This window comes from Chelonia mydas, chromosome 3 (assembly GCF_015237465.2).
Source record: "Chelonia mydas isolate rCheMyd1 chromosome 3, rCheMyd1.pri.v2, whole genome shotgun sequence".
NCBI lineage: Eukaryota > Metazoa > Chordata > Testudines > Cheloniidae > Chelonia > Chelonia mydas.
Genome location: NC_057851.1, coordinates 43,101,560 through 43,128,468, shown reverse-complemented (window position 1 = coordinate 43,128,468; position 26,909 = coordinate 43,101,560). Strand labels below are relative to the sequence as shown.

General features: G+C 40.5%; 2 protein-coding genes across 16 annotated transcripts in view; one reads left to right on the top strand and one right to left on the bottom strand.

Annotated features, from left to right (window-relative positions):
- MCPH1 (microcephalin 1) overlaps window positions 1–26,909 on the bottom strand; it is a 224,524-nt gene that overhangs the window by 91,565 nt on the left and 106,050 nt on the right. The window lies entirely within an intron of this gene.
- ANGPT2 (angiopoietin 2) overlaps window positions 1–26,909 on the top strand; it is a 104,660-nt gene that overhangs the window by 68,583 nt on the left and 9,168 nt on the right. For 2 of the 3 annotated variants that reach the window (XM_043542356.1, XM_007055048.4), the window contains 4 exons: window positions 889–1,121; window positions 4,060–4,190; window positions 18,150–18,251; window positions 18,821–18,987. In XM_043542356.1, the coding sequence (XP_043398291.1) occupies window positions 889–1,121; window positions 4,060–4,190; window positions 18,150–18,251; window positions 18,821–18,987 (633 nt within the window). The remainder of the gene's footprint in view (window positions 1–888; window positions 1,122–4,059; window positions 4,191–18,149; window positions 18,252–18,820; window positions 18,988–26,909) is intronic. The other variant, XM_037894198.2, reaches the window with a different exon arrangement.

Here is a 26,909-nt window from a genome sequence, read left to right as displayed (position 1 = left end):
AAACATGTAAGAATGATCTGAATATTGGAAGTATTATTTCTTAATTTTCCAGCATTCAGTTTATCGCTTAAAAAAACAAAATAAAACAAAACCCACCAAACTCAAAACACTTATGTTTTAAATAAACACTACTAAAGATTTGACCAGAATCAGAACGAGTTACATCCTTCTAACCATTTACCTCTCCAATTCTGGAAAAAGTAGCAAGCACACTTTAGGTAACTGTATATTCATAGCTTTTCCAAATATAACAGTCAGAACCAATTTATATTTGTTGAGGCCAAAGAAGTATTTATTTAAAAACTGGAGAGAAAATAGAAAGTTGAATAGGTTTGATCTTTAAATGGGTCACTTATTCTAATGATAAAGGTCTCCGAGGCTAGCTTTTCCTTAAATTACTGAAGAGAAAAGTAGTATTATTCGCGACACTTGAATAACCATAAAGAATAGTTACTCTAGGTTTAAATCAGTTTCATGTCTGATTCTCCTACTACCCTCAAGAGAGATTGTTTTCCTTTCAAGTCCAGAAAGAAAAATATCTTTCCCTTCATACTACCGAAGTATTGTGGAACACATAAGAGTTGTTGTGGTGCATGAACTGGCAATACGGAGCATACTATAGAGTGTCCGAAAAGTTGTTCATTTATTTGACTTCTAGATTATAGATTATAGTTATGTAATGCATCAAACAAAGCATATGTCAAACTAAATACAGTTCACAGTGTTCTGCATGACACTGCATGTATAACATTCTCTGCAGAATCCACTTAGAAAAATGTCAGAGTAAAAATATGTTAAAATGGAAAATAACTTCTATAACAGGCTTAATAGTCTTCAGCTAAAAACACAGAAATGCTGAATTTACCCTAATTATATTCTTTTTATTAGCTTTCTAGAAAAAAAAGTCCTTGATATGGAAGACAAGCACACATTTCAGCTTCAGTCAATCAAGGATGAAAAAGATCAACTTCAAGTACTAGTATCCAGACAAAATTCTATAATAGAAGAACTAGAGAAACAGTTAGTCACGGCTACGGTAAACAATTCAGTTCTGCAAAAACAGCAACATGATCTGATGGAGACTGTTCACAACTTGCTTACTATGATAGCTACACCAAACTGTAAGTGAAGTATAAACACTACTATATCAACTGAGTAGCACTCACTAACTTTGTGTATCCTTACATGTTGTTCTATCTTCTCCCCACCTTAGAATCTCAAAAATGCCTTTATGTATTGTATTGTATTGTCTTAAAATCCTGCATCAGTTAATTGTTTGACTCGCTATACAATTTAAGACTTATCCTGAAGAGGTAAGCCCATTAGTCACAACCCCTCTCCCCCACTCCCCCACCAAAAAACAAAACAAATACCCCATATATTCGTTTCCCAGTAGTCAAACTCAACAGGGATGCCAAGTGTCACACAGTCTCAACATGGCACAAACATCTGGCAGCTTTGTCAAACAACCCTCATCCAAGCTGGATCCTTGCACATCCAGCTGGGCTGCCAGCAGGGGTTGTAGTTTCTCTTCCTGAGGATCACTGTGGGCACAAGCTTTGTTGGCACCAGCAACCTGTCGGTCTCCTCCTTTCAGTTCTCCATGTTTGAGCAAGGAAGGAACTGGCAGGATAGGCAGCTGAAGAAGAGGGGCTCAATATTAGGCCAAGGCTCCCTCAAGCAAGACCCCACCCACAGACATCATACATCTACAGCCCTGACAACTCCATCCAGACTTCCCAACCCCTCCCCACATACCCCACTCACCTCAGCACCTGATATTCCCCAGCCTCACCCACCTATGCTAACCATAGCTGGCAAGATCTGTGCACTCCACGTCCTACCTTACCAGTACTTGGGAAAGGGTGCATTGACCAGATGCTGAAGTTTATTGCTATATGCAAATTATTTCCAAGTAAGACTATAGAATCTTTGTTCTTTAGATTGACAGGGGCTGGGAATACAGTGCAGCATGCATAGCCTCTAAATTTATAATGTCTGAAATTATCTGCCCCACACATACAATTTAAAACAAATGTTTTCCGTACAATTGAAAGTGTGGATCACTTCAGTATTCTCAATTCAACAATCTCCACAGAACCCAAATTTGCTTATAACTTTTAGCTACCATAAATAGTTTGGGCTTACAGTTTTACCTATCTGAAAAGTTGCAGCTCAAAAAGAATTTCCAGTGTATTCTAAATATTTATTGTTAAATTAAAATTAAAACTGTTTAAGAGTATTTTCTTTAATAAACAAACATTGGCACCAACTTTGTAGACTCCACCAAAAAACCAAGGAACATATAAATTTAAATGCTGGCTCTGCTACAGCAATTAAAAAGGACATTCAAATTATGTTTAGATTTTTTCCTTAATTACCAATATCTTTTATTATTGAAAGTAAAAGAGTTTAAAAATCTAACCTTATTTTTCAAATTTTACTCTGTTTCTCTATCTAAGATGAATGCAATATAGAAAGTAATGAAAACAGTCTAGTTTAGCTGATTTGTAGTAATTTCTCTTTGCATTTCTCAAGACTAGGCACAATGCTTCAAAGTCTGATTGCAAATACAAGCAATTAGTTTTTAAATAAGAAAACATTGTTTTTTGAAAAATCTTGAAGACATATCTAGGATTGTCAATTTTTTAAAAGAAAACAACCCCCAAACTTTAGCCCTATAGCACCTGATAGTATCTCACTGAATATCATTCCTGAAGCTGTGCACATTCCTGCTGATGTTATCTGTTATGCTAGTGAACAAATAAGTAAACAAGTCAAACTCATGTTGGCTACAGAACCATTAAACCTGGAGCGGAAAAAATAATGATTGCCAACAAGAAAAAATCAACAGGGAAAGCTTCTAAGCTAGCTTACAAACAATAGAGTGTGGAAAAGCAATTATAAAGTTGAATGTGTTCTTTTTATATTTGAAGTAAACTAACTATGTAAGCAGGTAAATTGATAAACAAGCTGAAAATAATAAAAAATTATGCAAGTATTATTTACACACATTTACAGGGTTTTTATCATTGTAGTGTGTGGGCATGTTCCTCTCTTTGAATCAAAAATAGGGAACATATATTCTACTGCCCCAACACAGTATCTACCGCAAAACGGTCAAATATAGATATCAGCTAGTCGACTAAATGCCAGGAAATTCCAAACCCTCTATCAACAAACAAGAAGATACATTTTAGATTGCACTTTAAAACATGGCCAGGCATAGGCACAGATGTAATTTTTTTTTTTTTTACATCAACAAATTCCAGAAGTGAGGAACCCTCACTGAGAATGCCCTCAGCTTCACCCTTGAACACACAGAAGCATTCATGCTGAGTGCAGAGACTGTATGTTGCACACTAGCTGAAACTTCTGACTGACAGTTACGGATAACCCCAGATATGTGTATACTATGGAGAGACCCATCTCTGCAAGCAAAGGACATACTGCTGTACTGGCTAAGAGGCTATGTTTTTGAACTCTAATTCATCAAAAAGAACATGGTTTCTGGTGTAGACCAGCTCCATTTGCCCCCATCAAAAGCTACTGTACTAACTGATTTCAGTTTAAGAAAAAGCTCGTTCATGATTCAGACATCTTGCTCATCTGAAGACATTTGCTCACTTATAAGATTATCACAAAGGCATATAGTTGTACAGATATCTTTGTACATGTTAGTAATCAGTTTGTAATACAGATAGCATCAAATTCTCTGATGAGTTGAAACTGCGCAACTGATGGAAAAAATATGCCTATGTTATTCTATTCAAGCATGCAAATAGATATAAAGGAATTGATACTTGTCAAGCAGGTATGTTTGTAGCTGAATATGAAGCAGCAAAATATCACTAGCACGTTAAGCTAATTTCCTCTGGTGCTTTCCACCAGCAGGGGCAGGGCAAGAAACCTACTTCAGGACTGCAAAGTCAATATACTGTTACTTCATTACATCATTAATTACTATTACATCATGGTAACTTTCTCTCAGAAAAGAACCTGAGCTCAGAGCTATTTATCTATTTTTATATCCCTTCAATGTCTTTATTTCATTTTTAGCAGCCAAGAACAACTTTGTGGCTAAAGAAGAACAAATCCGTTTCAAAGACTGTGCCGAAGCTTTCAAATCAGGACTTTCAACCAGTGGAATCTACACCTTAACAGTTCCTAATAGTGCAGAAGAAAAAAAGGTAGTGTGTTCCCCAAAGTCTGCAACTCTAATTTATCTAGCAAATAAGATATTTTAAATCCAAATTGGGTAACCAGTCTTTTAAACTAATATTTTCTTCATGTTTGCTAATGGCAGCTTATCACTCGTCCATGTGGAAATTATTTCAGCTGAATTACTTGGTTTGAACTCTGTGGGGGGAAAAAAAAGCACTTCAAGTGAAATCTTGGGCCCACTGAAGCCAACTGGAGTTTTACCATTGACTTCAGCGGGGCCAGGATTTCACCCCTCATTTCCACATGAACAGTACAGAACTAAACTAATGCTACTGATACCGTAAGGTTCTGCCTCAACATATCTCTGTTACATACACAACACAACAGCTCTGCATATGTGCAACAGCTCACATGCCACAGCATAACTGCTTGGGAAAAAGTAAAAGGCTTGGTCTACACTAACCTTTATTCTCTGGAAACAAAACACAAAACCCCCCCAAAAAGTACCCTTGATAACACAGGTGGGACTACTCAGGAGGTAACAAAGGAATGCTAGTGTAGACAAACTACAGTAGAACCTCAGAGCTATGGACGCCTTGGGAATGGAGGTTGTCCATAACTCCAAAATGGTCCATAACTCTGAACAAGACGTTACGGACTTCAGCCAGGGTGGACCAAGGGGAAGTTGGGGCGGCAGCCTCAGGGTTCGGGGGGAGGTCAGGGCACAGGGCAGGGGGCGCAGCTGGGGCTTCTGACCCTAGGGGTCCACCAGGGCTCCGGGCTTCTGCCCCCTGGGAGCACCAGGGCTCTGGGCTTTAGACCCACAGCTCCATTCCCGGCTTCAGCTGGGTAGTGGGGGCACTGGATATCGGGTCTTTTAGTTACGGGGGGAGTGCTGGGGCTTGACAAAGCCCTGGCTGGGATGATTTAATTGGGGACTGGTCCTGCTTTGAGCAGGGGGTTGGACGAGATGACCTCCTGAGGTCCCTTCCAACCCTGATATTCTATGATTCCCCTCGTAGCTAAAGCCCTGAGCCCCGGAACGCACCGTGGGGCTGAAACTGGGAGTGGAGCCACAGGGCTCAAGCCCTGATCCCAGATGCGCTCCCCCTCCCCCGCTGAAACTGGGAACAGATCCACAGGGCTGAAGCCACAAGCCCCAGCGCTCCGCCCAGTTTAAAGCCGTGAGCGCCGGTGCTCCCAAGGGTCAGAAGTCCTGAGCCCTCACATCCGCCCAGAGCTCTGACTCCCACCCGCCTGCAGCTGCAGCCCCAACCCCCCAGTGGCTGAAGCCCCGAGGCAGTAGTGTGTGTGTGTGTGTGTGTGCGTGCGCGTGCATGCGTGCTGAGGCCTGATTGAGGGCTTCTGGTTTCACAGGGTGTCTGGTAGACACTGGAGTGAACTCTGGTGTTCGTACCTTTGAGGTTCTACTGTCCTGATGTTTTACTTCCACTAACTGTGCTGCAACAGTTAAAATCACTGTATGTATCAGCACACCGCTGTATTTAACACATTACAGGGCTAGCTGCCTCTTCAAATGTACCCTGACTGAACAAGGACAGCAGGACAGTATAAGCAACTTAAGTTCTCTGTAAGCTGTGCGGCCACTGTGCAGGCACTCAAGGAACCCGCCCAGGGACCTACTGCAGCTGGGGTGCCCCTCCTCCGGCCCCCACCTAGCCCAGCCCCCAACCTGCCACGGGAGAGGCGCCCCTCCCCTGGTCCCAACTCAGCCTGCAGCCTGGACCTGCCACAGCCCAACTCCGGAGCAGCCCAGACCCAGCAGTGGCTGAAGCAGCCCAGACCCAGGTGCGGCCAGGGTAGCGCTCCCCCAGCCCAGACTTCATAGACTCATAGATATTAAGGTCAGAAGGGACCATTATGATCATCCAGTCTGACCTCCTGCACAATGCAGACCTGCTGAGATCAGGGGAGGGGCGCCTATCCTGCAGTCCCAGCTCCACAAGCCCCCCCAGCGGTGGAGAGAGGCTCCACTTCCCCCACAAGCCCAGGTGCTGCTGAGGGGAGACAGCGCTGAGGGGAGTCCTCTCTCCACCCCCCGTAGCCCCAGAGCACCCTCCTGCACTCCAAACCCCACCCCAGAGCCTCCACTCTCAGCCGGAGCCCTCACCCCCCTGCACCCAACCCTCTGCCCAAGCCCTGAGCCCTTCATTCCTGGCCCCACCCCAGAGCCCACACCCCCAGCTAGAGCCCTCACACCCCTGCACTCCAATTCTCTTTTGAGAATATTTTTGAGATATTGGTGCACATAACATTCATTCCGCACATGGGTGGGAAAAATGAGAGGGAACACTGTAAGCAACTGGAGCATTCTTGCTGTAAATACCTCCTCAGTTTAGCAGCACCTGCCAGTTCACCAACAGGACTCTCCAGCACAATCTTAGGACCATAAATCCTTTGCCAATAAAGGAAAGCCCAATAAATCATTGATGCTCATCAGTGGTTGAGGGTGAGGTGGGGCATGGGAAAGGAGGAAAGGCAGACCTTGCAGTCTTTGTCCCTTTACACAGACCACAGTTCCCTCCAGCCCAGCCCTCTCATATGGAGAAAGGCCTAGCAGTTAAGCCATTTTGGCAGTCTACCTTACTCTAAGAAACTGCATGTGGGAGAGTAAATGTAAGTGGTGGCAGAATGCTGTAGGCAGGCAGAAGCTGCCCAACATGGGTGAACACACTCACTAGGGCTCAGCCAGCCCAGCTATGCAGTCAGTGAGGCCTTATCTACATAAGAAAATTGCACTGGTTTAACTAAAAGATACGACTTTAAACTGAGGCTATATCTACACTACAAAAAGGTGTTTTCTTAATTCAGATTAGCTAACTGGTGAGCTAATTTGGGTTAAAATAGCAGTGAAGACATTGCAACACCCCTTAAATTTGAGCTGCTAACCAGAGTTAAAAGCTGAGTTGCCAAATTAGCTCATGCAAGTTAAGAACACACCTTTTTGTAATGTAGACATACTGTTAGTTAAATTGGTGCAAACCCCTGTGTGGATACATTTATTTTGGTTTAAACCAGGTTTATTTCAGTTTATTTTAAATAGTTTAGGAATCTGGGGTTTTGCACCACCTTAATTTAAATCAGTTTCCAAAATCAATTTTAAATCAGTGCAACTTCACCATGTAGACAAGGCTTAAGGGAGGAGTTCTACGATGGCTCTAAGGATAGCTGGCAGGACTGGCAAAGAAGAAGCTATGTGGGCTCTGCAGCTTGCATACAGTTGGCAAGAACCACCAGTGCAAGCAGGTCTAGAGATGTGGCAGTATGGTGGAAAAAGCCTACAAAACCTGAGCAAAATGCAACTGTGTGAAACGTTGGACACTTGAGAGAGGTACCAGAGTCAGTTAAGGCCACTATCAGAAGACAGGATACTGGGCTAGATGGACCTTTGGTCTGACCCAGTAGGGCCATTCTTATGTTCTTATAAGGACAACAGAATTAGGAAGACAGATAATGCCTGGATGCAGAGCCAAAGAACCTGCAAAACAAAACAAAAATTCAATGAGCATCCACAGGAGTGATGCTGGATTAATGCATATTTTTGTGTTTTGAGTTTCCAAGGCAATGTTAGGCGTTAGTGTGGTATGCTCTTAAGTCCATTTTTGGCAAATATTTAGACAATGGCAACGGTTGTGTGTTAAATGATTGCACTAATTACTTCAACACTCCTTCTCAAATCTCCCTTAGCCTCTGGATGGAACTTGGCAGCTTTACATATTTTATATCCTCATCTGATTTTTATACACCCACAATTTAATAGTGTCTTGGAAGAAAACCATCACGGTCAACTGGTGGACAAACTGACAATTTGAAAGCATTTGACTGACAGCACAAGTTTAAATTTTCAGACTTGTTGCAACAGCACAATGAGTGCTTTAGGATTTAATCTTGCTGCCATATATTTACAAAGAGAAAAAATATCTAATGAATTCTCATAGCTTTTTTCTGTAGTGCATATGGAACTTACAAAAATATTATCAGAAAAATTGTACAAAATGAAAGATTAAAAAAGGGGATGTTTGGAGACACTAATATGTGAATTGATATATCTATCTTACAAGGAAAATTATGTAACATGAAATTCCACTGCTGTAATGAAATGAGGGTAGGTTGGCGTGTTTGAGATACCTAAAAGCAAAGGAAGTTTGCATTCACAACTCCAAATGTTAGAAGAGATGCAAACCACTGAATATGTAAGCACTGGACTACAGCAGTCAAACATTACAGTAAAATTATGGAGGCTCTGTGAACAGCTGTTGTGGTCCCACTTTTTGGCCTTTGGTCTTGACTCCACCTTCAAATATAATATATGGGATCATGACTATGTAGCTTGTAAAAACAGAAGTTAATGTGCCTGTTAACAGTACAAGAGAAAACTGATTTATGACTATTAGAGAGTTTAATAACATGGCTTAAATTCAAAAACATTTTAAGTTACTTTTGTATTGTTTCCAGTATAAGTATTCATAGCATGATTCACCTATTTCTTTAAAAAAACCAAACTTCTGAAATTGTGTGTAAAAATAGTCAAAATATATCATCCTTCTGATTAATTACAATCAAACTCTTTAGAATGCAAAATATACTTGACTGTAAAATATTTGCAGGGCTCATATTTTAATATTTAGTTTTGCAATAAATATCTGAACAGAAAGACCTAAGATACTCTGAAGATTCTGAGAATGGGGAATTAGCTATGTTAAAAATGAAAAATAAATTCACCTTGTGTACTGCAGATGGGGAAAAAAGAAGACATTAAGGGAACAGAAAATACATTTTTGTTATTTCTTAGGGTATCAAATTCAATTTTATTTTACACTACCCCTACATTTTCAGTCGGAGTCAGTTTTGTATTGACAATGCATAAAATAAAGTGTCAAGAGAAGTGGTGTATATATATATATATATATATATATATATATATATATATATATTCTAGATAATCAACATGGTAACACAATTTTCTACTGTTTATGATGTGGATTGCCATACAGACCAGGAAACAGAATGACTTCTTTTTATTTGCCAAAGTGCTGCACTACTGTTTATGTTTTCATCTGTTCCTCTTATACTACCTTCTGACCTCCCATTGCTTATAAACAATTTCTGTGTAAACCTATGTTACTGCATTATCAGTAGATTTCATCATAACACAGAATTAAATAAGTGTAGTATAGAGCGAGGTGGGAAATGGTTTTCCTGACAGGAATTTTTTTTGAGATTTTGAAAATGTTCTCATTCTTCATTGGCATAAAACTGGGACCTGTTGAAGTTTTAAGTTGCTCCATTTTATATTCAGTGTTGCCAAACATCCAAAAATTGAGAGTCAAGTCCCTCAAAACAATAACATTGGTTTAAAAATCATGAGACTAAAAAAAATGGTATCCTTGCATTTGCCTTCTGGTGTTTGAACCTTTAGAAATCACATTTTCAAGTTTTTCCCCACAGCCATGAAGACTGGAAACTTTTTTTTTTTTTTTTTTTTTTTTAAAGAAAAGGAAACCTGAGATTCTCAACTAATTGCATGCATCAGTGTATCTGAAAACAATCTAATATTGTGCAATGAAGTTGTGAGAGTGGCAACATTATATGATTTCAAAAGTCACGTCACTTACAATTTTTGAATTTAAATAGTCCTTGTTGTCTTATTTTGGTGCTGTGGCAAGTATATCCAGAACCTCTCCTTTTCCCTGAATGGGAAACTTTGTTCAGTATTTGACATATGTTAGTGTTTTGTACATGTAGGAAACACTTAAATGGTTGCTGTTCAGTTTATCATTTCATCATAACCTGTTAGGCAAGGTACAGAGTTTAACTCAAATTGCATATCATCCAATAGTATCAATTTTTAGGGCTGGATCCTTAAAAAGATTTACACACATGCTCAACTTTACACATTGAGTAGTCCCACCGACTTCTCACAATGCATGAAGTTAGGCTCTTTGGGACAAGGACCTTCATACAGCACCTCATACAATATGGCCCTGATCCTCAGTCCACTAATGTCACCATAATACAAAAACTAATAATCAAGTTTTGTTTCCACATAGTGCCACAGCTGCTAGGTCCTTGAGCCATCAAGCAGTTTGTTCACAAAATACATCAAATATGTGCACACGTGCACGCGCACCCATGCCCAGTTTGCTGTAATCTGAGAGGTTAATATCTTTATTTGTGTGTGGCATCTGTCTGAAGACGCCTGCTGCCTGTCTAAACCTGATATCTGTTTTTCCTGATTCCAACCAACATTACAGTAGAACCTCAGAGTTACGGACGCCTCGGGAATGGAGGTAACTCTGAACAAGACTTTACGGACTTCAGCCCCCCGAGGGGTGGGGGAGAGCGTTTGAGGCTTCAGCCATGAGTGGGGCGGGGGTGTTAGGGCATCTGACCCTCAGGAGCACCAGGGCTTTAGACTGGGGGGCACTAGGGCTCTGGGCTTCAGCCTCATGGCTCTGCGCCCAGTTTCAGCCTTACAAGAGGCGCCGGGACTTAGGGCTTCAGCCCTGCATCTCCATTCCTGGTTCTGCTCTGCAGGGGGGGAGGGCGGGCGCCAGGGCTTGGGGTGGCTCCATGGTTCCGCTCCCAGTTTCAGCTGGGGGGGAGCACCAGAGCGCAGGTGCTTTAGTTATGGGGGAAGCGCTGGGCTAAAACCGGTGCTTCCCTCATAGCTGAAGCCCCAGTGGCCCCCACAGGGCTGAAGCTGGGAAAGGAGCTGTGGAGCTGAAGCCCCGTGCCCCTGAGGATCAGAAGCCCTGACACACCCAACCACCGATCCCCCCCTTCACCCTGCAACTGCAGCCCTAACCTTCCTGCGCCTGGCTAAAGCCCCAAGGCAGTTAAGTATTTGCCTTTTTTTTTTTTTGGTCTCCGCTATTTCCAGTTCCAGAGGGTGTCTGGTTGACTGGTAAGTCCGTAACTCTGGCATTCGTATCTTTGAGGTTTTAAAGTCCAGGGGAGTTGTACCTGAGTAAAGAGTGCTAAAGAAAGTCCTATATACTGATATGTTTTCATTTTAATGTAATCCTTTTAAAGGAATTTGATCCAATTATATACACCACCAATTAGCCATTTCTCATTTTTCAATTTTCACATAAATTACTAAATGAAAAGAAATCCGTGTCCTTGGAAGCAGACTTTCACACAGTAAATCTACTGTGTTTATTTTAAACTAAGCAGTTGCCCCTGTGTCTTCCCCTTACTCACATGGCGCATCTCTTTCCTTAGGCTTTTAAGATTTTTTTTTAATTTTTTTTAAAATCAAGCTATCTTTGTCTGTAATCTCTAAAAATTTTGATAACTCCTTCTAAAGTATCTTATTCCCCTCAATGTAGTTTCTTTAACTTAACCTTTCCTTCTCTTTACTCTTCATCTTTATTTTTCTACTTTGTTATTCTCCAACCTGAAGGACTGATCTTTAAAACACAAAATTATTGAAATATATATTTAAATTACTATCTTTAAAATAAATATTACATTTAGCAGATATAGATAGGAGCCTGCATCAGTCAGGTAGTTAGTAACAGGATACTAAATTTCACCTCGAGGGCACTGATCTTGAAGTCAAAGGGGTTTACTCACATGAGTAAAGTTGAGTACATGAGTGTTTACAGGTTGGGAGCCTAGATTGCCAATCAAGATTGTAAGTAAAAAAAGTTTATCCATGTTTGAAGGCCATTTAGTACTCTGCGTGTAATTCTGCTCCAGTCCATTTCCCTGTGGAGAGGTCTGTAAAGTAACAACATGCAAAATGGATTTCAGAGTCCATACACTGAAATCTCAGGTAGATAGCTACCTTCTCACCCCTTAAAACTGGTATCTTCAGAATAGTAGGTGAGGTACACTGGCACATTCACATTACCTTGCAATACCTTTTCTGCCAATAAAATTGACTTTGAACTCCATGGCTATAAAAGTGGCACCTTTCAAAAGAACATAATACAAATTAAAAACCCAACTGATTCAGAAATCTTTGATGTGGAAATATGCATCCTGCCTTTGTTTTAAGATTATATTTATAAAATCAGTACTGCTAAGAAAATCTATTAAATAAGACTAACTCCCCCCCGCCCCCGGAACCACTTCATGTGTTCATTCCTATTAGTTTTGAGGATTTTATTTTTTGTATTTCTGTAGCCACTACAGCGTGCAAGGTACTTTCCAAAGAAAAGTGAAAATTCAGTCTTTAGCCCTAAGATTGTAAAGTCTAAAAAAGAAGCATACACTCTTACTGCTCTGGGGATAGATGAATATTTGCTAGAACATATAAATATTTTAGGGGAGACATCTGCAGAATTTAAGTAAATTATTCTATTTTATGTGATGTAAAATCCCACGGTTTGAGAATATTGTAAGCTTATTAGAACTATTTGTTTATCCTATTTTAAGGAATTTATAACTTGAAAGCAAACTCCAGTGGAACTGAAGTTTAGCCCAAGCTCTCAGGCGATAAGGAAATTGTAAAATTAGGTCCATCTAAATTAATATCCTGCCTCTGTCATTGGCTATACTTGATGGTTCAGAGGAAGGTGAACAAATTCTTTATAATGTACCAGGTAAATTATACAATGCTTTACATACAGGTACAAATTCTTCCTGACCCCTTCAATGATTAAAGCAGTTTGATGAATAAGCCTTGATGACTCTGCCATATCAACATCTTAACTTGGGTAGCTGCTTAATAAACTTATTTACACCCGTTTTAAAATCCAGCCATGGTATTTGTCTCGATTGCCTCTCATGGTAATGAATTTTACCTAGGCATTACCGATTACATAAATCAACTTTTACTGATTTTAAATTTGATCCATTTTTACCATACCTTTCATCATTTTTAATGCTCCAACTTTTCCTTTTCAAAATAAATAATCCTAGTCTTTACTACATCTTATATGCATGCTGTACCAAATCATTAACTACAAAATAGAAGTGAATCAAAAACAACAGGCGTAGGGTATAATAGAACTGCTCAACTGAATGTAACCTTATTTACCAATAATGTTAAATAGTAAGGTTGCTGCCTTCAATTTAATAGCCACCAAATTTGCGCCTAGTCCAACTCATTTTCTTCCTCTCTTTAGCCTTCCCAACAAGTTTCAATAGCATGACATAAGACTATCCTAACTTAAACACACACCCCAAGTACAACCTATCACTAGTATCTTCTCTACTTTGGATATCCTACATCCTAAGATCAATTGATAAAACCTCTTTTCATATCAACACTCTTAGAGCTTCCTCCTTGGAAAGTGGTACAATGAACCAGTACACATTTCCCTGATTACTTTATAATTAGGCATAGTCATACACATTTGCTGTGCCCATATACTTATGGGGACATACTTTTCATCCCAAGATGACCTTCACATTATTGCCACATACAAAGGCTGCAAGAGAACTCAAGGATGAAATCATGGCTCCACTGACGTTAATGGACGTTTTGCCATTGACTTCAATTAACCAGGATTTCAGGAACTCAATACAAAGGATTAAAAAAAAAAATTCACAGCTTTGATAGGAGGACCTAGAAGTTGAGCTAGAGGACAATGTGAAATAGGGAGACAGCTTAAAGGTCATGCGTAGACATGATTTTGGGGGATGTAAGTGTACCTTGTAACAGTTAGTGATAACTTTAGGAGGGAGGATATATAAGACGTCTTTTGGGGGGGCGGGGGGGAGACAGCGGGGGGGAGGAGTCAGAGCATAACTATGAAGGAAAATTCTTGTTATCAGGTGGTAGATGATATTCAGTGGTCTACAGGTTTTTTCCCCCTAAATCCAGTCTGGGGGCAGTACATAAAAATATATTCCATTGAAGTATACTGTTTTGACTTATGGGTATGATGATCGATCCATTGCTTTAAGTGGGAATGAACAACTTTATTTGATGTTAGACCATATGACACCCGGAGTTAAATGGAAGAAAGAGGGTAGAGATTAAATCAACAAAACATTGGTGATAATGCTTCCTTGCCAACTAAGTTGGGTTCAATAGAAATGCTTCAATTCTTTTGATGAAATGTCTGGCATAAGGACTAAAAGATAGCTTATCTTAACATTAATAAAAATATATTTAAACCTTTTCAAACAAGTGTTTAAAAAATCCAAATATTTTTACCCCTTCAGAGTTGGAAGCATATTGTAACGATTCAGACCTTCACTGCATAGGTAGCAGGAATACAGTCTTTAATAATACCAAATGAATCAGGCTGGAACCTTAGTGCTAGCCCATATGGATTTCAGCATTGGGCGGTAGATGATCATAGGGGGAAATCAAACAAACAATTACAATACATACTGGATGGGGACCACATCCTAAATAAATCTTTCCTGAACCCCCTCTTCTGGCTTTTAAAACACCTCCTAACCTCACCAAGATCATCATCAGAAGTAAGCTCCCCCAGACCAGAACACAACAACTCAAAACAGTGCCAGATCCTGCCAGAACAGGTGCAAAACCTGCAGACATATCTCCCCTGCTAAGATGACCAATACCCGCCACACAACATGTCTTTCAAGACCCATGGGTTCTACACATGCCTATCATAACATGTGGTGTACCTCATCCAGTGCACTGAAGGCCCCAATTACAACTATGTGGGTGAAATGAGACAATCACTACGCTCTCAAATGAATTTGAACAGAAAAACAATAAAAGACAAAAACACCATATCACCTGTGGTTGAACACTTTTCATAATGCAATCACTCCATATCTGACCTCTGAATCCTCAAAGAAAAGCTGCACAACATTTTCAAAAGACAAGCCTGGAGCTTAAATTCATAGCTTTGCTAGACACTAAAAATCATGGATTAGAAATCACTGGATTTGTGGTTTTATTATAGCAATCTAATCCATTAACCCCCACTTTTTTTTGTCCGCTGACTGCAGAAGTCTTAACCAGCCACTTGATCTTGAATGATCTCTTACAATGTGTCAATTCTTATGCTAAACAGTCTGTCCCACCCTGTATTTAGCTGTGACACTCTGAATACATTTCCCAGACCTGAAGAAGAGTTCTGTGTAGCCCAGAAGCTTGTCTCTTTCACCAACAGAGGTTGGTCCAATAAAAGATATTACCTCACCCATCTTGCCTCTCTAATATCCTGGGATCAACATGGCTACAATAACACTGCAAACTACATTTGAAGTTGACACCGTCCCTTTAATACTTTATATTAGTTGTCTTTAGGACTTCATTTACATTCTGCAAAATTAAAGGAAAGGTTCTCAATGAACTAGCCATTAGCTTACATTATGCAAAACGTAAACTAGTGGCTGAATGTCCTTGAGTCACATGTCACACAGCAACACTTTTTTTTTTTCTTTTTAACCAACCAGTGTAATTTTAATACAGGCAGAAAAAGAAAAGGGATCTTTAATGATCGTAGGTAGTCCAAACCTCTGTTTTATGTCTCCGGCAGAATGTCTTTCTAGCATCTCTTTGTAAGATTACAAATTGACTCACCAAACCACTTCCTCTAGCTCAGATTTTCCTTAGAGGGTTCCCATCTAAGTATTAACTAGACCTAACAATGCTTAGCTGATGAAGTCTCAGCCCAAAGAGGATTGGCTGCAGGCATTTTTCATGACGTGTGGCTACTTTATCCAGTGGAAACACAGTTCACCTTCCCACAGAACTAGGAAGCTTGGGTCTAATTTAATATATACATCGTTCACATTTAAAGAGTTGCAATTAAGCCTACAACACACAGCTCATATTCAGCATCAATTTATGTTCACATTAAAACTAACATAGAACAATTATTCCATGTTTAAGCTACCGTAGTGTAAATGGTATATCTAAGAAAGTATGAAGCCTCAGTCTGCATTATAAGGTAAATTAGATTGAAAGGTCTGAAAAATAAAACACTACTGTAGTTAATGGACCAAAATTGCCACTGGCAAATGTGAATCTAACTCCGCCAAATTAAATATGGCCTAATATTTCTAAAACTGAAGTGATCTAATTTTTATCACTTCTTTAAACCAAATGTATGTTACATGAATTAGTTTCTTTCAGTGTTTTCACGCTGGTAAAGCTGCTCCAAGGATTTTCTATAACAAGAAACAGGAAAGGACAGAACACTAAAAGATAGTTCACAGAGACCCTTAAACTGTAACAGGCAGTTCTTTGCATGTAATACTTTAATGACCAAGTCACAGTAAGTTTACTAAGCGTTAGGAGATAATATAATGTACTGTAATATTACATATAATATTGTACATATGATAGTAACAATTAGCTCTGATATAGCACTTTTCATTAGCCAATGGCAAAATGCTTTACAAAAAGAGGGGAGTATTATCTCCATTTTACAGACGGGGAAATTGAGGCACACAGGAGGCGAGTCACCCAGCAGGTCAGTGGCAGAGCCAGGAATACCACTCAGACAAATTACTCTATCACATAGCTCATTCTTATGTAACAAACGAAAAAATTAACACACTCTTGACTAGTTAAGAGCATGGTGCAGACCCATCCAAATTTCTAGTGTATGACTGCAAATGTTGTTGTATTTATACTCAGACATTGGTAACAATCCCTATGTTGAAATAATACTTATATCTAAAAACAATATTAAAGTGAAGGTTAGCTCAAGTGGACATCTTGAGAGATTCTCAAGGCTTTGTGATAACTTTTGAGAAAAGTCACAAATACTGGCTTAACTTTGTTTTATGTTTTTAATATACAACTTAGCTTAGAGCAATATTATTAAACCACTAGTTTAGCTGCAGCTTTTGAAGTTAGTCTTTCATCCCATTATTGCAGAAACTGATGGAATTAATTATATGTTCTGCATTGTGCAAGGCATTTTAAAAATCTAAATTGTTTTAAAATCAATGTGTCCCTTTAACTAAAATATATATTTTTTCTGAGAAACCATAAAAATAAAACAAATATTTTGTTTGAGAGTTGCTTAAACAATTTTTGCACAAGAGCAATTCCTTACAAGCCGGTTTATAAATTGAAGCGAACAAGACTTCCAAATAGAAATTCTTACTTACATGTAAGTGCAATAAATGATGTAAAAAAGCAAAGTCATAAAATGAGCGTGTGCACAGTGGTGGCCATTAAAAAGTACTTGCATACACTTAGAATAGGAAATATATGTACTTACAGTATCTTGCTCAACAAAGTGTTTAATATTTAGTAAATATTGACATTTTAAAATAATCCATGTAAACATATATTTGTATAAATTAGGTGCAATGCAAAGTCAACTTGTGGAACTTGTTGCCATGGGATGTTATGAAGGCCGAAACTATAACTGGGTTCAAAAGAGAATTAGATAAGATCATGGAGTTTTCTCCCACTGTTAGCACACGAGTACATATTTCTTGTAAAAATGGTATTTTGACAGTCCCCTGCACCTATGCAGGCCCCCAATGACTTCAGCTGGTGTCCAGCCATGTGGGGTAAATTAAAGAGTTGAAGTCCTTTTTTTTCTATTTTTAGCCCTGTAGTGCAAGCCCTGTGACGCCAAGCCAGGCTCTGAGACTTGCTGCTGTCGGTTTTTTTTTTTTTTTTTTTGCAGTGTAGACATTCCCAATGAGGATTCCATATTCTGGGGCCCCATGCAGCTGCAGATTTGGCAGTATTGTCTTAACTGGCTCTGCCTACTGTACTCTTACAGCAATAACTATAGCTAAGGCACATCAGGGAAGGATTTAATTCTGATGCACCAAACTACTACAACATAAAACCAATATACAGTGAGTACAGTATTTCAGAAACATTCAATATCATTTCAATATCATTAATTACAATTTTAATTAGAATACAAGCTATTCAAAACAGCTCAGCTTCATAGGTGGTAGCAAACCTGGCATGCTCTGCTAGGCAAACAAAAGACAACCGTAGTTTTAATGTATACTGTGCTATATAAAATATATATGCAATATGTGTCAATTGACATGTGAGTACCTGCATTTATGCAATTACACACTCTTCTTATTGACAGACATACTGTGATATGGAAAGCAGTGGAGGGGGGTGGACAGTTATTCAGCAGCGTAAAGATGGCAGTGTGGACTTCCACCGGACATGGAAAGAGTACAAGATGGTAAGAGCCACACTCTTTTGAAGCTTTAAATCTAATTTATTATTTTCTGATAATCTCTGAAATCTACACAGACTTAATCACAAAAGAATATTAATCAGTTACTTAAAGTTGTATTGCCTAAACAGGTTCTAAAGTTGCATTTTAGTTCTTAAATGAAAAATTGTGCTTTCATTTGGGAAATGTCAGAGTAATATAAACTGTTTGCCTAAGCAGAGACTTGCAAGTGTGATGTTTGTTTTTACAAAGAAACATAGCATTTTTTCCCCCTAAGTCAGCTATTTCATGTTGCGTCCACATCTTTAATTTTCATTAAGTTATTTATATTTGTGTTTCTATTGGCAAATATTCCCCAGATCTAATAAGTCTAATACTGATACATTTTGTTTAAAGTTCCTAAATTGGTCCCCGCTGAAATCCAAAATTTGAAATACCAAAGACCTAGGATCCTCATATTTGTAGTACGCTTTTTGTGTTGACAAAGCAATTACATTTAAAAATTGATGAACTGATTATTTCAAAATCAAAGAAAAACAAATTAAAGTTATTTAAATATACAACTTGGATTACAGGGATTTGGTGATCCTGCTGGGGAGTACTGGCTGGGAAATGAGTTAGTTTCTCAACTGACTAATCAGAAACGCTATGTTCTTAAAATACACCTGAAAGACTGGGAAGGAAATGAGGCATATTCATTGTATGAACATTTCTATCTAGCAAGTGAAGAACTAAAGTACAGGTAAGCAAACAAAGCACTGAATTGAAAAAACAGTCAGCCAGTTATTAATTCCTGTAAATTGTTCAGCTACATAACTTTCTTTTTATATTAATTACAAAGCAGTTGCTCTGAATGCATTTAAAGTATGTCTTTGCTACTAATTTTCACCTATAGCCTACATAATCTTAGTAGATTTTTAAAAAAATAGAACAGTATATACCTTTCACCAGTGTACAGTAGGTAAATAATACCTTCAGGCCCCTCCTTCCCCTTATAGGCTGCCCAACACGCAGTACACCTGATATCGCGTGTATAGGGGGAGAACCCAACAAGCCCAGAATTGGGTGTTGGCACATAGCTCTCAGGGGGCTGTGAAGGGGTGGCCTCCTGCATGCATGTGTTCTATTCAGGAGATGAAGAGGCAGAAGTAGGCAAATCAGGAATTACATCTAGTGACAGTCCCCACAATTCCCAATCTACACCCATAGATATGCACACTGCAACCACAAGGTTGCAGTAGCAGCTGCAGAGCAGACCCACAGTCTGCCAAAGTAGGGTTGATTTGTTCTCTTATTTTTGAGAATCAGTGCAGCTCCCAGTTGAGTTACTCAAGCTGAATGGTGGGTCCTCGGTTTATCCAAATGGCAAGGGTTTAATTTCTAGTTTCATTGTTCCTCTTATTTTAATAAAACTTTATACCTAGCAGAGTGTTCTCGTAACTTTAGCCTGTATATATTCTGTCCACAGTTACACTTACCCATATGTTAAAAAAGGAAGTCTTCAGGGGGATCTTTAAAATTCTATTCTTGAATGGAATTAAATGGTCTTGTCTTTAGGGCAAAAGAAGTTACCAGACTAAGGTCAGGAACTACTTTAAAAAAAGAAAGAAAGGAGTCACTGAAACCATGATTCCTATGGATAAATAAGGTCCTGGGGGCTGGATGACAAAGGGGATTGGTAATGCGATAAGGAGCCTTTCACTTTGGGAAACATTGCTTTAGGCGAACTATCTAGAAAAGAGTTGAGACCCATGAGAGGGAGTAGCATGAGGAGGTTTACCGTTCTTTGAGAACCACTGGACAGAATAGCATGAGGAGGCTTATAGTACTGCTGTCCACGCTTTGTCCAGTAGACAAGTTAGGAGACTACAAGGAAGGTCAATTTGACACATTTCATGATACCCAAATTCATATATTTCTAAATGAAAACCTTTATGAAATACAATTTTGCATCCAAAAACTAAACTGTATCCAAGCAGCTCAGAAACCATTAATCAACGAGCTCATTTTTTTCATCAAGGAAAATAAAATTAGAATAGAAAATTTTCGCTATCAAGAGATTACCAAAGGTAAATTGAAATATACTTTGACTTCACCTCAACTCCCATATACAAAGCAGTCCAAAACTGAAAGTTTCTTACCTGTAATTGGAGTTATTCTAGATGGCTCTGCATAGTCACAATTACAGTGTATTGTGCCACCTTGTGGTGCTTTGTGGTAGAACCTCCTCTAGCCATGTCAGCTAGAGATCTCTCATGCTCCCACCACTTCCCTCAGGGTCACTGATGTTCTGTGGGCGAGGCTATATAGGAGGCGGAGCACCCTTACCACCTTAGTTGCATCCACCGCAAAGCCAGAGACACAGAACAAACAAGGACTCTGACAGAGAGGGGAAGGTGGTGGGAAGTGTGAATATGCAGAGCCCTCTCAAAGAACTCCAATTATGAGCAAGTAACCTTCATTTCTTCTTTGAGTGGCTCTGCATATTGAGAAGCAGTGGTGAAAACTAACTTGGAGGCAGGAACAAAGTCCTAACTGAACAGAGACTGAAGCACCACTTTATCAAATCCAACATCTGCCATATAGGCGAAATCCAAAGGATAATGCTTCGTAATAGCGTGCACTGAAGTCCAGGTTCCAGCTCTCCAAATTTCAGCAGCTGGCACTTGCTTAAGACAAGCAAAGGAAGTAGCTAGTGGAATGTGGTTGAATTGAAGCAAATATAGGAACTTTTGCTAGTGTATAACTTTCAGCAATACATTTTATCCATCGAGAGAAGAAGGAATTGTATAATCTATGTAGTTTTTAGCATAAGACACTAACAATCTAGAAGATATATGAAAATTTTACTCTTATCTAAACAACAAGCAAGGGACCTTCTGGCTTCCAAAGAGTGTAGCAGGACAAATTTCTCCTTATTAGAGTATGGTGGGGGAGGGAGGGTGGCAAATTAACTGTCTGATGTGAAAAAAAAAAAAAAAATCAACCACCACTTTAGGTAAGAACTGGAGATCAAGTCTGAAAACTACCTTTGTCCTTATAAAAAGAAGTAAAAGGTGTATAAGCCATAAAAACATTCAGTTCACTCCCTCCCCAAGCCAATGTGATGGCAATAATGCAAGCCATTTTGATCAATAAATAATAGAAAGAACACAGAGCCAAGGGTTAAAAGGGCTACTTCACCAGCATGGCTAACTGAACTATGAAAAAACATCAATCTAATATCAACTAACGTCAGATGGCTGCCAAATGAACTTTAAACAATGATATAGATAATTCCTGAGATTTGAAGTACATTAAGAATTCAGAACACAAGGAACAGAAGCAGACATAAGGGAATCAGATTTTCCCTCATCCATGCCTGAAACCTGGGTCTACTTTAAGAATAACGGCTTCTACTAGACTGTTTTCTAGAGTTACTTAGCATGTCCTGCAAAAACAAAGAACATGACTGCTCAAGAGCAGACAGAGTCAAAGTCCAATTGCCAATGCCGACAGGTGAAGAAATTATGGATCTGTGTGAAAGATTCCTGCCCTCCTGCTGAAACAGCAGGTCTGGAGACAGTGTCAGACACATTAAGACTCCACCAGAGAATTGAAGGAGATCAATAAACCACTGTTGACATAGCCAAGGCAGGGCAATGATAATTATCTTTACCCTGTCCTGGTGTATCTAACCACCTTCTGAATCACTGGAGGGGGGAGCAGGGGGAAGGCGTACATCAAGCCCTTTCCCCCAGTGCAAGCAGGAAAGCATCTTACCAAGATAGTCCCTATCCACTCTGGAACAGAAGAGGTCACACTTTTTGTTGGACCATGTTGCAAACAGCTTCACATCTGATCAATTCCAGCTGGAGAATATTATAATTGACCGATCTGTTAGGTACCATTTGTGCATCTGAAAGCTGTCTTTGCTTAGATGATCTGCAACTACATTGTTTCCCCCTGCCAGATATAGGACCACAGTAAAAATGTTGTGATGGATACACCGATCCCATGGGCTTAAAGCCTCTGCACACAGGAGAGTGGACTAAGCATTCCCTTGCTTGCTGTTGTAATACATCAGCCATACATTGTCTGTCACAATCCTCCCTTATAGGTGAGAGAGGAAGTCTGAGGGCCAGATGAACAGCTGTCACTTCCAACACATTGATGTGCAGTGCAGTGCTCTCTCCTGCACATGCCCTTGAACTGTCATAAATGATTCACATGAGTCCCCCCCACACCTTGTTTGATGCATCTGAAATTACCCTGAGGGATGGTCTTGGGGGAAAGAACTGTACACCTCTGAGCACATTCTCTCTGACTGATCACCATTCTAGGAAAACTATGATGTTCTGAGGCATGGTGATCAACCTATAAAGGCTGTCCCAAACTGGTCTGTAGAGCTGAGACATCCAGTACTGCATAGGTTTCATTCCTAGATGTGCAAATGGAGTCATGTAAGTACAGGATGCTATAAAGCAGTGGTTCCCAAACTTGTTCTGCCACTTGGGCAGGGAAAGCTCCTGGTGGGCCAGGCCGGTTTGTTTACCTGCTGTGTCCGCCGGTTCAGCCGATCGCGGCTCTCACTGGCCACGGTTCGCTGCTGCAGGCCAATGGGGGCTGCTGGAAGCGGCGGTGAGTATGTCCCTCAGCCCGCGCTGCTTCCAGCGGCTCCCATTGGCCTGGAGCAGAGAACCGTGGACAGTGGGAGCCACGATTGGCTGAACCTGAGGACATGGCAGGTAAACAAACCGTCCGAGCCCAGCAGGGGCTTTCCCTGAACAAGCGGCAGAACCAGTTTGGGAACCACTGCTATAGAGCAACAAACAGAACCAAACTCTCCAGATGTACTTGTTCAAGACTATTCAGTCTAGTATTAAACAAATTCTGTCATCTTTCTTCTGCATCAGAAAGTAACAGGAATAAAAAACCCAAATCCCTCTGGTATTTGCATGACCGCCTCTACTACTCCTATCAGAAGCAATTTTTCAACTTCTGCAAGAAGAATAGCCTCATTGGAAGGGTCCCTGAAGATTTAAAGGTAGAAGAAACTGGGGGGAAGGGCGAGTCTCAAAAGGTCTGGCATAGCCCCTTTCTACAATCTCTAAAACCCATTGGTCTGATGTAATTTGCCTCCATGCATTGATAAAGTGGGCTAGTCTGTTTCGAAAGAAGAAGCTAGACTGAAACTGATTGGGTGTTCCTTGATTCTTAATTTTCTCATCAAAACTGAAGCTGCTTGTTCCACAATGAAGATGATGACAAGGAAGTGGGCTTTTTAGATTTAGACTTTGGTTTGAAAGGCCTCTTTCTACATTGATTCTGGAAGGCTACAGGTTGCTGGTATTGTTGAAGTCTTTGACTTGACAAAAAATAAAATAATGAAGACTGAGATAGGACTGCCTTTGGCACTAGAAGTAAAATAGAGGGCCTTTTCCAAGCAGAGAAAATTAAACCCAAAGAGTGGGCTGTCAATCTCTTGTCCTTTAATTTTTCTAGTAATTTGTCTGCTTTTCACTAAAAAGGCTCTCCCCCCTCCTTGAAAACGGAGCTCCTTCAGCATAAGCCAAATGTCCAGAGCTAGAGAGGAGGAACAAAGCCAAGCTTGCCTCCTGATAGAGCAAATGATAATGTTCTGGCAGCAGGGTCCAAAGTGTCATGTAAGTCTTGTTAAAACAATGTCATCTTTTCCCATAAATGGAACTGTAGTGGGCCATGACTACCTGATAATTTGCCTTTCCTCCCCTTATGAATCTATCTTTTCCCCTCTCCTTACCAGATGGGGTGGAGTGTGATTGTCCAGATGCTGCCCTGTTCCTGGCAGCAGCCACCACAGTGAATTAGGTATAGGATTTGTATGAAAACAGGAAAACCCCTCAGATGGTATCTGATACAACTTGTCAACCTCTTTGGAGGCAGGTTGACAAGAGGCAGTAGCAGACCACACACGTTTAGCCATCTGTAGCAAACCATCCAAAATGGGTAGAGATAGTCTACTCCTAAAAGTAGCACCAAGGATATCAAACAGCATGGGAGAAGTCTCCTCCACAGGCACTGCAGACAGATTCAAAGTGGATGCCATACAGTACACGAAATCGTGGAAGGGCAAAGTGTTTTCGAAAGAAAAGGAGGCTGATGCCACTCCCACATGTTCATCTGGTGATAAATCAGGTTCACAGTCTGTTTCCATATGTTTCTGCTCAAAGAGGGCAGCTATCCCCACATTCTTCCTCAGAAAGCATTTCGGGCATCATGGTCTGAAATGTCAACAGCCCCAGAGAAGTTGGATCAGAAGATCTCTGAACTGTAGGATACTTTGTAGACAAAACTTTACCTCTCCATCCACATGGAGGATAACTGACGAATTCCTGAGGTGGCCCTCAATAAGGCCATCAGTCCCAGGACCGCCCAGTCTCCCCAGCAACTCGGATTCAGGAACATGTCTACAGGAGATAGATCAAAGGGTGATACAAAGCAAGCTATAGGTCTTTGCATTCCTCTGTCTCAGGGATTCTCAAATCTCATTGCTCCGCAACCCCTTCTAACAAAAATTACTACACGACCCCAGAAGGGGGGACCGAAGCCAGAGCCCTCCTGAGCCCATCCAAAGCCCAAACCTCACCACCTCGGGTCGGGGGTCAAAGCCAAAGCCCAAGGGCTTCAGCCCCAGGCGGGGGAAACGGTAACCTGAGCCCCACCACCCAGGGCTGAAGCCCTTGGGCTTCGGCTTTGACCCTGGGCAGTAGGGCTCGGGTTTCAGCTTCCGTCCTAGCAAGTCTAACGCCATCCTTGGTGACCCCATTCAAACAGGCTTGCAATCCACTTTGGGGTCCAAACCCACAGTATGAGAACCGCTGCTCTATCTTCCCCCTGGTACTGATCCAGGTCTGGATCAGAGAGAAAACGCACCAGAGATGACAATGGATCCAGAGGACGGTCTGAGTATCCAGCTCTTTGTGGAGACCCTGTACGGGTCCCAGAAAGAGGAAACATGCCACTTTCTGGCCTCTTCTTAACAATAGACAAAGATGATGATGGATCTTGGAACCAGGGAAACATGCCTCCTTTTAGAAATCTTGCATTTCACAATCTGATCCGAAGCATGAACTGGAGCCAAAAAGTGAACTTGGGCTGCACGGTGACAGACCTTTCCAGAACCATGGATGTAGCTGGAATTGACACTGGAACCAAAGCAGGAACTGACAGCAAGTCCAAAGACTTGGACAACATCAGATCCAACATTATACACAAATCCATCTCCATTGCTACTGAAATTGGAGGTGAAACAGGTCTCTGCTCTCGAACCATATCAATCTTGTCAGAGTTGGACAGAATAGATCATTCTGATGCATGGGAAGTGGCACAGCCAACAGTGGCTACTTTGATCCTATGTAGCTTTTTTCAGTGCTACACCACTCAGAATTGAAGGTGCTGATGGCCCCAGTTCTGACACACTGATTGAAACCATCTTCCTGGATCCAGAAGTGGAAGTAGGAATTGACCTTGGTCTTTTGAGGGGGGATCAGGATCAGATGAGGGGGATCCATCAGGATCAGAAAGTTGCAAACCATGAGGTATGGTATTGGTGAGGATGATCGAACTGTCGCTTGACCTCTCTTCCGGAACTAGGGTAGTCAGATCTGACCATGCAGCCCAGGTTTGGACATGTGTAGCCTCAGGAGCTTTACTGAGGAAGCCACAGGAATTGAATCCGGTCCCAACAGGGGTTTCAGTTTCTTGGAACCCTTCAGTCACTGGAATTCACAGGAACCATGACTGGCCTCTGAGACCTTGGATCTGAGGACTGATCAGATCCAGAGAGTCTAGCCTTGAGAGCTTCCTGGAGAAGGACCTTCAAGTGAGTCTCCCTGTCCTTGCAGACTCTGGGACTAAAGGTTCAGCAAATCAAACATCTGGAAGCTGGGTGTTTTTCTCCCTGGCAGTTGAGGCTCCACATGTGGTCGTTTCCTCTGCTTCAATTCCACTATAACCCATAACGACAGAAAACATTAAATATACTAACAAGCTACCACTACCTTAAGAAGAAAAGGGCTTTGGCTCACAAACAGACTGAAGTTCATATCCATCCATGCATAGACGGTTGGAAGGAACTGAGGGGGTGAGGGTGCTGTAGGTGACACTGTTAGTAGGAGGTTCTACCAAAGGCAGCTAGGTACCCCATAAGTGGGAATGTGCAGGGCCATTTGAAGAACTATCAGTATCTTACCCCCATTCCCCCAATAAAAGTTGGATCTTAATGCCTAAATAGTATGTGGTTGTTTCAAATCCAAACCAAATATTTTCTCATCTGGAAACATTTAGACTCTATAGCAGAGATTTTATTTTTAAATTAAGGCACTATAATACTTATAAGGGCAACCTTTGCAAAATGGGTCATTACCCTTGTCCATTTACATTTTTAAAAAATAATTACTGCAAACTAAGATGGCTGTCTGCAAATAGATATTTTCTCTTGAAATGCAAGCAAGTATTTGACATGCCATAAAATGCAGTGGTTTAAAGTATATTTTATTTAACATTATAAAAAGGATATACATTTTAAAATTATCTGGAAAATATTCAGCACACTGCAATATACATGGTGTAAAAATGATTTCCTTTTACATCAGTAAGTTTTTTAAATGCTTCAAAGAAACAATGTAAGCTGTTCCAGGAAAC